The sequence below is a fragment of the Scyliorhinus canicula genome, chromosome 7 (genome assembly GCF_902713615.1).
Source record: "Scyliorhinus canicula chromosome 7, sScyCan1.1, whole genome shotgun sequence".
NCBI classification, from domain to species: domain Eukaryota; kingdom Metazoa; phylum Chordata; class Chondrichthyes; order Carcharhiniformes; family Scyliorhinidae; genus Scyliorhinus; species Scyliorhinus canicula.
In genome coordinates this window covers 28,405,351-28,417,559 of record NC_052152.1, presented here as the reverse complement: position 1 = coordinate 28,417,559, position 12,209 = coordinate 28,405,351, and the positions used below count along the sequence as shown (strand labels likewise).

Below are 12,209 nucleotides of genomic sequence, written 5' to 3'. Positions count from 1 at the left end.
CAAAATGATCAGAGGGTTAGATAGGGTGGACAGTGAGAGCCTTCTCCCGCGGATGGAGGTGGCTAGCACGAGGGGACATAGCCTTAAATTGAGGGGTAATAGATATAGGACAGACGTCAGAGGTAGGTTTTTTACGCAAAGAGTGGTGAGGCCGTGGAATGCCCTACCTGCAACAGTAGTGAACTCGCCAACATTGAGGGCATTTAAAAGTTTATTGGATAAGCATATGGATGATAATGGCATAGTGTAGGTTAGATGGTCTTTAGTTTTTGACTTCCCATGTCAGTGCAACATCACTGTGCTGTATCGTTCTATGTTCTATGTTCTAATCAAACCTGGGTCTCTGGCACTGTAAGGCAGCAGTGCTAACCACTGTGCCGGGTTAAGAGGGTTGATAATGGTTGGAATGTGTTATTCATGTACTGTATATTTGTGTATTTAGCAGTTAATGTGGATTTATTTTGTAAAAATTAAAAACTATTCTTCTTGTCATAAAAATATTTAAAAAATGATAATAAAATATTAAAAATGTGTATTGCTGCAATGTGTCTTGTAAGTACAATTGAATTTGATGCAGAAAATGGGCATTATTTTCGACAAAATCAACAAACCCACCAGTATAAACCCGTGATACATACAAGATAGTCTTACTTAGCAGTAATCACAATGATTGAGAATTAATAGCAAATATAACTAGCGGCTTGCAGAAATGTTCACTCACACTTGTAAGCAAAAGAATAAAGTTCTGCAATGCGTTTCTTCCCTTAGTTCAGATTATTTTACCTCAAGTTTTGGTTAATAATCATTTTAGCGGGCAATGGAGGGGGATTCAGCATCGCTGTTATCATCCCATCATAAGTCTGTCTTAAATGGATATTCTTATTAAGAATATATTGCAGAAGAATCAGAGGAGGGGCTGATGGCACCACTGTAGTGGGTCGGATCTCAAACAATGACAAGACAAGTATAGGAATGAGATAGAGAATCTGGTGAACTGGTGCGACGACAATAATCTCTCCCTCAATGGCAACAAAACGAAGGAGATTATCATCAACTTCAGGAAGCGTGGTGGAGAACATGCCCCTGTCTACATCAATGGGAACGAAGTAGAAAGGGTTGAGAGCTTCAAATTTTTAGGTGTACAGATCACCAACAGCGTGTCTTGGTCCCCCCATGTCGACACTATAGTTAAGAAAGCCCACCAAAGACTCTACTTTCTCAGAAGATTGAGGAAATTTGGCATGTCAGCTACGACCCTCACCAACTTCTACAGATGCACCATAGAAAGCATTCTTTCTGGTTGTATCACAGCTTGGTATGGAGCCTGCTCTACCCAAGACTGCAGGAAACTACAAAAGGTGAATGTAGCTCAGTCCATCATGCAAACCAGCCTCCCATCCATTGACTCTATCTATAATTCCCGCTGCCTCAGAAAGGCAGCCAGCATAATTAAGGACCCCACGTACCCCGGACATATTCTCTTCCACCTTCTTCCATCAGGAAAAATATACCAAAGTTTGAGGTCACGCACCAACCGACTCAAGAACAGCTTCTTCCCTGCTGCCATCAGACTTTTGAATGGACCTACCTCGTATTAAGTTGATCTTTTCTCAACACCTTGCTATAACTGTAACATTATATTCTGCAGTCTCCTTCCTTCCTTATGTATGGTATGCATTCTTTGTACAGCATGCAAGAAACAACACTTTTCACTGTATACTAATACATGTGACAATAATAAATCAAATCAATCAAATAATACTAGCATTTTGCATTTCCCTTCAGAAGATTAAAACCATAGAAAGAACCCAGTATAAATATAATAATATAAAAAGAGTTGGATTAGGAATGGAAAGATAGGTCAGCCGCGCGTTTATTGAACAGCGGAGCTGACTTGAGGGGCTACGTGGCCAAGCCCTGTTGCTATTGATTCTGTTCTTATGAAAGTTACGTACAAGAATAATTTTTCCACTTGCTCATGTTCTGCAAACATTTTCTCAAACAACTCGTCAGAATTCAAAGTAGGTGCCCGCTATTGGTTGATATTGCCCTTGGACATTTAATTTCCAAGAGCTTTTGCATGGCATGGTTTATGAATGGGAGATGGATATAACATGGCAGCCTCTACAAAGAAACTGGGACCTGTGAACAGAGCAATCAGCTGACACATAGAATCCCTACAGTACAGAAGGAGACTATTTGACGCACCGGATCTGGACCATCCCTCTGAAAGAACATCCTACCCAGGCCTACTCACCTGCCCTATCCCCAGAAGCCCACCTAACCTACATAAAATTGGACACTAAGGGACAATTTAGCATGGCCAATCCACCTAATCTCCACACCTTTGGGCTGGGAGGAAACTGAAACTGAAACCGGAGGAAAGCCACACAGACACCGGGAGAACGTGCAGACTCCACACAGTCACCCAAGGTTGGAATCAAACCCGTCTGAACCAGGAACTGTAAATTAAAATAATAAATTCAATGTCAAATTAGATATGGAAAGCAAAGAAAAATTAGAGGAAAGGAAAGACTGCATTAAGAGAGAGAGAAAAAATTAATTATATATTCTTAAATTATATTGCAATAAAATAAAAAGCTGCAACCATCAAAAGTTGAAGTAATGAATCTCCACACATGAAAAGTTAATTTTCAGTGTCGGAATTTATTTTTTGACAGTAGCCCAAACTTTGTGGCACGTTTAGTCCATACCTATGATGCAAATACAGGAATTTCACAATGGGGATCCAGATGATGAGGTGACACTTTCATACTCTTAGCAAGGGAGTGACACATAGAATTTACAGTGCAGAAGGAGGCCATTTGACCCATCGAGTCTGCACCAGCTCTTGGAAAGAGCACCCCAATTAAGCTCCCACTTCCAACCAATCCCCGTTACCCAGTAACCCCACCTAACCTTTTTGGACACTAAGGGCAATTTAGCATAGCCAATCCACCTAACCTGCACATCTTTGGACTGTGGGAGGAAACCAGAGCACCCGGAGGAAACCCACGCAGACTCTGTACAGATAGTGACCCAAGCCGTGAATTGAACCTGGGACCCTGGAGCTGTGAAGCAACTGTGCTAACCAATATGCAACCGTGCTGCCCACATCTTGAACATCAACCTCCTGATTATTGTGTTTAACTGGAAATCGATTCTCACCCAAGGCTGAACAATATATCCGTTAGCTTGGAATAGTGCATTTTTGTGTATTCTTTGAAATAGATGTTTCATGACACTTATTGTGCAAGGCCAGGAGAACTCAACTAAACCCAATGGTTTAGAATCCTCCTCTATGCATACTGGATACTAATTAGCATGTGTTAACTGCACATATCTACCTTAATATAGAACAAAACTAATATTCTGTGCTTCCATTATAATATGGTGGGGATTTTGTTCTAATCCTGTCAAATATGAGACATGCATTCATTCATCATTTGCCACTGATACATTGAGAAATATAAATGCAATAATATGCCAATAGATTTCACTCAAATGATACATTCCACTCATAAAGACTTCAAAACCAGAGTTTGACAAGTTAAATTATGCTGTTATTGGACATCCAGCATTGTAATTATTGTAACATATAAAAAATTGACACTTTTATAAATAAATGAGCATGTCCTTTCAGTTTTTTGCAATAGGCAGATAACTGACTGTATTCAACCAACCCAAGTTTGTAAAACTCCGAATGTAATGTCTAACATTGGATGTGATTCTGGGATTGGATAGCACACGCTTAATAATTCCGAGTGTGCTGGGAATTACACGAACAACCAATTTAAGATTATGCGGGCTCGCCATATTCACTTACTCGAAGCTACACGTATTCATATACAGGGACCTGTCCTCTGCAGGCAAAAGGAACGTGTCCAGAAAATGTATCTTATTTGGATGAAACTAAAGCATGGAGGACAACAGTAACCTGGTGCGTTCTCCATAGCAATGCCTCAACCAATCAATGTTGACTTGCCAACCAATCAGCACCATTTTCTCATACAGTATAAATCATTGCTCCTTTTTAAATTTGGTATTCTTGCTTCTCTACTGATGCGTGCAAGACGAAAAGCTTCAACAATACGCCTATCTTTTCAGCAATCCTTTTATAATTCTTGCATTGCACTGAAACTGAAATCTGCTTTATAAACAAATACTATAGGCAATTTGTATTAATCATTCATCCAATTCAGCATTTTCTCCTTCCAAAAAGACAGCAAAGCCCAAACTTTGACTCCATGATGTTATTCTCTCAGAGATGACTTCATGGAACGTAGGGCTTGTCTTCGCTCTTCAACCCTACTGAAGTGGAGCTAATGAAATAAGTAACATCAAAGCACCTCTGTTGTGAAGAGGAATGTTTAAATGTTTTAAATTAATATCGACTCTTTCTTTATCACCAGAATGCCGCTGTGAAGCCAGCACCAAAAACCCAGGTGGCTTTGACGAAGGAGTTCCCAGTCTCCTCTGGCACACAGCACAGGAAGAAAGAGGTTCTGAAAGTTTATGGTGAGTGGGCTCCTGTGGAGAAAGACAGTGAAGAGACCACTGATGATGTCTTTACAGATCTCTGTACTCAGGTGAGCGTTGTGTTGTTGACAATTAAACACTGGGTGTAACTAATCTGTATGCTGGAGGTGCTCATTTTAAAAATTGATCTCTGAGACTTTGCAACAATGTGCAAACGACCTGGCAAAACTTTTATGTAGAAATCTCTATATTTTTGAAAATGTACACATATTGAGAGGAATTGAGATTTGAAATCTGTTACCATTCTAATTTTTCAGGCACACATTGTAAAAATAAATCTGTCAATTCACTGTTAGAATTAATTGATATTGTATTTTGCTTTATTAAACACTGTCCAAAGGAAAAAATGGAAATGGGAGAGTTGCTTTTTATCTTAAACAGTAATTCAACTCCATGTCCATGTGGCTCACCTAGTTTGTCCAGTGTGCAGCAAGGAAGGTTCTAAACTCAATAAGCAGACTGTGCTGAGTTCGCTGACATTAGCTGGGGTAGTGCAAGAGCTGGGACAATTGACTTTGGTGCACCTTCAAGGATGAAATAATCGCCTATGGTCATTGTTTATCATCTGTGTATTGCACACATTTTGGCATCAGTATAATGGCATCAGGAGACAGTATTAAACCCTTGAGGCTCATGCATCAACACTGGTCACTTGGATGAAATATCAAAGAGTCAACATTCAGGAAAAGAGGTCAAAAATTGTTGTAAGGAAGAAAAAAAGCACAGCAATTCTGTCACTCCGTGTGGTAATATTAGTATTTTGTCTTCTAGGCAGTGGATATTTCTGTTACAATGAGTGAGAGAGCAACAGCTCAGAAACGTCTTGTAGAAAATCCCTACGATGTAGAGGCCATGTCAATGATCCTTCGGGCACAGGAACAGGTATGTCTGGGAAATGATTTTTGATTAGGCCCGGGTTATTGCATGAAATTGAGAAGGAAAAATAGATTCAAGATTAAGACTTCTTTCAGAAATGAAAACTTGAGAATCTTGCCCAAGGTTGTTGGTATGGATAGAAGATTGACCAGCTAACAGGAAACAAACCGTGGGCATAAATGGGTAATTTTCTGGTTGGCAAATTGTAATGAGTGGTCTGCCACAGCGATCAGTGCTGGGGCTACAACTTTTTACAATTTATATAAATGACTTGGAAGAAGGGATCGAAGGTATGGTTTCTAAATTTGTTGATGGCACTAGGATAGGTAGGAAAATAAGATGTGAAGAGGACTTAAGGAGGCTACAAAGGAATATAGATAGGCTAACCGAGTGAGCAAAGAACTGGCATGTGGAGTATAATGTGGGAAATGTGAAATTGTCCATTTTGGCAGGAAAAATACAAAGAAGCATATTATTGAAATGGTGAGAGATTGCAGAGCTCTGTGATGCAGAGGGATCCAGGTGTCCTCATGCATGAATTGGAAAAATGTAGTCTGCAGGCACAACAAGCAATTAGGAAAGCTAATAGAATGTTATCATTCATTGTGAGGAGAATTGAGTATAAAAGGGTATGCTTGTTATATAGGACATTGATAAGACCACATCTAGAGTACTGTGTACAATATTGGTACCCTTATTTAAGGAAGTAAGTCAATGCATTGGGAGCAGTTATGAAGCAGTTTACTAGACTGTTATGTATCAGAGAATACATCCCTGTTGGTTAAGCGTCATGTGATCTGTAGTCATGTCAGCAGAGAGTGTTTGCGAAGGCTTCAGTTCTCCGACTTAGATTGCACGAGCAACATCTCCTAATAAAACCTCTCATCATGTTTGTAAGAATCCGACAGTGTTACACCTCCATACCTTTCCGCTTTACGGCAAACTCAACGATATGACAAAGGAGAAAACTGGTGACGAGGATTGAGGCAAAAAACACATTTCTAAAAAAAAACGTTGACAATATCAGTGGAGACAGCAACTGGAGTGGAGAAAGATTCTCAGGAATGAACTCCCTTACACGTCAGACGAAGCAAGCTTCCGAAGTTGAAGGGTTTAAACAAGAAAAAAATAATAGAACACAACCGTAAGAAAAACTACAGTTCGAAAACTTGTTTGCTGTTGAAGTGGGTAGAGTCTGGGCTACAGGGACCGCACACACGGCGAAGCTTAACGGGCTGAGGGAATGGGGATTCTGAAGTCCTCTGACTCTTGTACAGGCCACCAGTCAGGAAAAAGTCATACCACAGAAAAGCAAACAGAAAAATTCTCAGTTATATTGTGGACAAGGGGATCACTTTTGCCATACATACAAAAGAATGGGAAAGGAGGAAGTTGGTGGAAACATCGACCCTAGGACCTAAAGGTCACAGCTTTTCTCAATTCGGTAGGGCATAAAACTTAAACATCCGGCAAAACTTGGAGAGAAGTCCTATCATGCAGTGTTTTTCAAACATTTTTCCTCGGTACCCACTTTTACTAACCGCCCGACCTTCGCGGCCCACGCCGGCCGCCCTTAATGATCCACACCGGTTGACCATTGCGGCACACCATTTTCACTTACCTTAAATGCGATAGGTGAGCCTGCTTGGTCCTCACAAACTCACTTGCTTTGCCATTCAATGTTACATTTCTGCGAAGACTTCAGCTGACGATTTCTGTTCTCGCTGCACCCTATGAAAAAAATCATGAGGTTTGTCCTCAAACTCGCCATTCGAGTTTTGAGGGTTTTAAACTTTCATTTGCCAGTACCTCCCTGCATGTAACACACATGGGCTTTTTACAATTAACAATGCCATACCTCAATGAGCATCTTTATACAGCTTTGTTCCTGATTTTAGGTTTTTTTATGTTTTATTCAAGGCATTTTCACATATATACACAAAATATCAGAAGAACAACAAAAAAACTCAATAAACAACCATAACTCCCCTGTCAACAACACCCCTCCACAACTCGCCTTATTTCAGTTTTGTCTTAATGGCGTGTTCACTGGAGAACCTGGACCTCGAACTAATGAAAGATTTTAGAAGGCCATTTCTCACCTAAACCATTGTTAATTTCAGCAAGGTTTCATTTCCACTGCCGTAGTCAAGAAGAAGGTGAAAGTATTTTACAATTCGTAGTGACATTAAGAAGGTTAGCAAAATACTATGAGTTTGGTGTAACACTTGATGACACTGTTTGTAATAGGCTGGTTTGTGGACTCCGCAGTGAAGCTATTGAGAAGAAGCGGCCTACTGTAAGTGATTTAACTCTCCAAGCTGCTGTGGAAGTTGTCACGCCAATGAAGCCAACCACAAAAGAAGCTTCACAGATAGGGGCTGGAGTGAAGATCCACAAAATGGACATCACAAGAAACAAGGCTGTAAGGGTACAACCATGTCATGGATGTACACAGGCTGGACACTCAGCGGGGATATGCTGGTGTAGAGAACGTAAGTGCAAAAAACTGTGGTAAAAAGGGCCATATTGCGAAAGAATGCTGGGCATAGCAAACTTCATCAACACCAAAATATGCAAGAAGAAAACACATCTCAGCAGACTAGTTATGCTTATAAATTAAGAGAGAAAGTTCAAGACCACTCAAAATACGACATACCTGAGCAACGTCAGGCTGAAACTAGGGATATTGTAGTGCAGGGCGATCACCAACATTTCTGGGCATTTCCAAAACTTGATGGTCACCAAATTAAAACGGAGGTGTACACAAGCGCAGCTGTCTCTTTAATACCTGAGACAACTTATATTTAACAATTGAAACGTGAGCCATTAAAACCATCAAATGTGATCCTAAGGACGTACACAGAAGAGGCTGTACTATTAAAAGGGTGCCTTATGGTGAAAGTAGAAATAAATGGTCAAACAGTGGAGTTGCCTCGCCATGTTGTCTTTGGAAATTTTCCTGTTTTATTTGCCGGCATGACTGGCAAAGCTTCAACTCAAATGGGAAGAGTTGAATCAACTAGTGGATTCAAATAATAACCTACAACAACTTCTAAAGAAATATTAGAAATGGTTTGAAGATTCACTGGGCTCTGTGACTGGAGTTAAAGAGCAACTAAAGATCAAGCCAAACGGTCCACCAAAATGTCTCAAAGCCAGAAACGTACCATGCGCCAAAAATCTGAAAAAGAACTGGAAAGGCCAGGAGCCATTGAACCAGTTGCTACAAGTGATTGGGCAACACCAATAGTTTCTGGACTGAAACGCACAGGTTCAGTGAGAATTATGTGGAGATTTAAAAACAATTGTTAACCCGGTATTGTGCGCAGATGACTATCCACTGTCGCTGATCGAAGACTTGTTTGCTGGTCTTTCTGGCGGACAGAAATTCAGTAAAATTGATCTTTCACAGGCGTATTTACAAATGAATGTGGCTGCAAAATTACAGCTGCTACTCATTATCGTGACCACTGAGGTCTGTTTTGTTACAGGCGACTTCCTTTTGCAATAACATCTCCTCCTGCTCTTTGTCTGTCCGTGAATCAGATTCTGAGTGGGTTAAATGGGGTGCAATGTTATTTAGATGATATTGAACAAGATCACTTGAAGAATTTGGAAGATACTCTGATGGGGCGGCGCAGTAGCACAGTGGTTAGCACTGTTGCTTCACAGCGCCAGGGTCCCAGGTTCAATTACCGGCTTGGGTCACTTTCTGTGCGGAGTCTGCATGTTCTCCCTGTGTGTGCGTGGGTTTCCTCCCACAAGTCCCGAAAGACGTGCTGTTAAGTGAATTGGGCATTCTGAATTCTCCCTCTGTGTACCCAAACAGGCGCCGGAGTGTGGCGACTAGGGGATTTTCACAGTAACCTCATTGCAGTGTTAATGTAAGCCTATTTGTGACAATAATAAAGATTTAAAAAATTGTTTACAAAGCCATAATCTCCAATTTAAAAAGGAAAAGTGTGACTTTTTCAAGAATTCCATAAATTACCTGAATCACATCATCGATAAAGATGGCTTATACATGGAGCTGAAGAAAATGGCAATGGGTTCCACCACTACCTTTATAGGCGTTATTTTACTCTCTTAATGGATCACCGACCCTTGACGACAATTTGTGAGCTGTATAAAGGTATTCCTTCTTTAGATGCGGGTAGGTTGCAGAGATGGTCTTTGATATTATCGGCATTCCCTTAGGATAGCCAATATCGAAAGTTAGAGCAGCATGCAAATGCTGGCTTTGTCAAGATTGCCATTACAAGCCAAACAAGAACCAGAAGAACATTTCATTAGCATCCTGTATTTCACACTAGTGTATAATGTACCTGTGACCTAATCTCAAGGTCAGAGATACACAAGAACTGATTAAGTGATGGGGAAGGTGATGGACATGGTCCAAAAAGGAACAATGTCAGATATCCATTGTAAAAATCCAGATTTCAAGCCCTACATCACATGAAAAATTGAGTTGACAGTCCAGAATGGAGCTCTATTATGGGGAATCCAAGTGATTATTCCTCCGCGCTTGCATAATAAAGTCCTTGACATGAGGAACATCCTGGTGTGATGAGGGTGAAGGGACAGGCACGCTATTATTTTTGGTGGCCAGGATTAGATGCTCAAATTGAAGAGAAAGTGGGGCAAATGTCAGTCCTGTGCTAAACTAAGGAACACTCCATCAGTACAACCATTGCGTCTATAGAAATGGCTGACATAGCCATGACAGAGAATACACATCAGTTATGCTGGTCCACTGGATGGTCACCTGTTCCTCGTGATTGTGGATGCACACTGTAAATGGCCAGAAATCATGATCATGTAATCCACGGTGACAGAACAAACCATTGAGAAGCTAGATAAAATATTCACAAGATTTGGTACACCGGAGCAGGTCGTAAGTGACATGAGTTCAAGGAATACTTTTGAGGAAACAGTATACAGCACGTAAAGTCAGCTCTGTACCATCCTGCAACAAATGGGTTGGCCGAACATTTTGTTAAATCATTGAAACATTCCATCAAGGCATTGAAGGACCAAGGTACATTGACAAAAAGAGTAAACAAATTCTTAATGTCTTCCTGGAACACCACACATACAGCAATACAGAGTTCACCAGCAATGCTGCTGTTCGAAAGGAAATTGAGAACAGCATTTGATTTGTTGATAACACCTGATACTTCAGAGATTGTCACAGATTGCTAGGAGGAAACAAAACTCTAAAAGGCGACTAGTCCCTAAAGGAGTGCTATCCAGTAGCTACACCACACACGGGAAATGGGTACCTTCTATGTTCCTAGCAAAGAAAGGTTCAATATCCTACACCGTACAGACAGATGGTGAAAAGAGTTTGGCGACATCATGCTGATTCTTCATTACTTGCTTCAGGAAGTGAAATCACGGAAACACCTCAAGACATATTTCCCTTGGAAAATTTAGACAGTGATTCTTCAGAACAGAGTCCAAACGCAGAGGCAGGTTCAGATTCTGTTCCTGAGGAATTTTCAATAACTTGAGATGGACACTGGAGTGACTTCCCAGCAAGCACCACCGACTGAAGGAACAGAGGATATTTCCAAGGTCTCAAGTTGCCAGGTTCCAGAATGTTGAATACAACCCAAAAGGAACAGATGTCCACCTGAGGGACTGTCTTATTGAGTTGTATATATATTCATAAATGTATAGAGATAATGCATAAGTGGGTTTGTTGTAAAAATGTTACGCAGTTGTTGTTGTACTTTACATCAGCAGAGAGTGTTTGCATGGGCTTCAGTCCTCCATCTTAGATTGTAGGAGAAATATCCCTAATAAAACCTCTCATCGTGTTTGTAAGAATACAACAAAGTGGCATCTCCATACCTTTTCTCTTTGTGGAAAACCCAAAGCTATAACATAGAATAATACCTGGATTGGGCGGGTTGTTTTATGAGTAGAGGTTGGACAGGCTGGGCTTCTTTCTGCTGGAGTTTAGAAGAGTAAGAGGCAACTTGATTGAAACATATAAGATCCTGAGGGGTCTTGACAGGGTGGATGTGGAAAGGATGTTTCCTGTTGTGGAAGAATCTAGAACTAGGAGTCATTATTTAAAACACAGATGAGGAGAATTTTTTTCTGAGGGTTGTCAGTTTTTGGAACTCTCTTCCTCAAAAGGCGGTGGAAGCAATCTTTGATTATTATTAAGTCAGAGGTAGGAAGATTCTTGATAAGCACGGGGGTGAAAGGTTATCGGGGGTAGGTGGGCATGTGGAGTTGAAGTTACAATCAGATCAGCCATAATTTTATTAAATGGTGGAGCAGGCTTGAGGGGCTGAATGGTCTACTCCTGACCCTAATTTGTATGTTGCAACCTCAAGTCCCTGGCTGACACCCAAGTGCAGTACTAAGGGTGCGGTACATTGTCAGAGAAGCTGTTCATAGCATTATTCAGAGAGGAGCAGCACTTTTTCTAATGTCCTGGTCAACATTCCTTCTTGATGCAACAGCAACCTGGTCATTCATAACTTTGAGAATTCTTAACGATTGCAATTCAACAATGGTTCCGGATGTTTATATCTTCATGTTATTTAGGTTTAATCAGATTTGAAGCAAACTTTCAATTGTTGCTTATTTTCAATATTGTTCAAATATTTATTTTCTTTTTTGTCAGATTGACGTGTGGGCTCAGTCAAACTCTCTGCCTGGTCAATTCACAGGTAGCACTGGAGCTCAAGTCTTGACCTATGAGGAATTATCAAATAGTGGTCCTCAAGCTTGGATCAGGAAGGTAATGAGGGACTAAGTTATTTTGTCAGCAT

General features: G+C 40.7%; 1 protein-coding gene across 11 annotated transcripts in view; it reads left to right on the top strand.

Annotated features, from left to right (window-relative positions):
* The window catches only part of LOC119968812 (protein SON), a 106,532-nt gene that overhangs the window by 78,552 nt on the left and 15,771 nt on the right, over positions 1 to 12,209 (top strand). For all 11 annotated transcript variants that reach the window (XR_005461249.1, XR_005461247.1, XR_005461248.1 and 8 more), the window contains exons 6-8: positions 4,413 to 4,589; positions 5,311 to 5,421; positions 12,062 to 12,178. Coding sequence is in view for 5 of the 11 variants with exons in the window: in XM_038801629.1 (XP_038657557.1) it covers positions 4,413 to 4,589; positions 5,311 to 5,421; positions 12,062 to 12,178 (405 nt within the window). In the remaining 6 variants the exon portion in view is untranslated. The remainder of the gene's footprint in view (positions 1 to 4,412; positions 4,590 to 5,310; positions 5,422 to 12,061; positions 12,179 to 12,209) is intronic.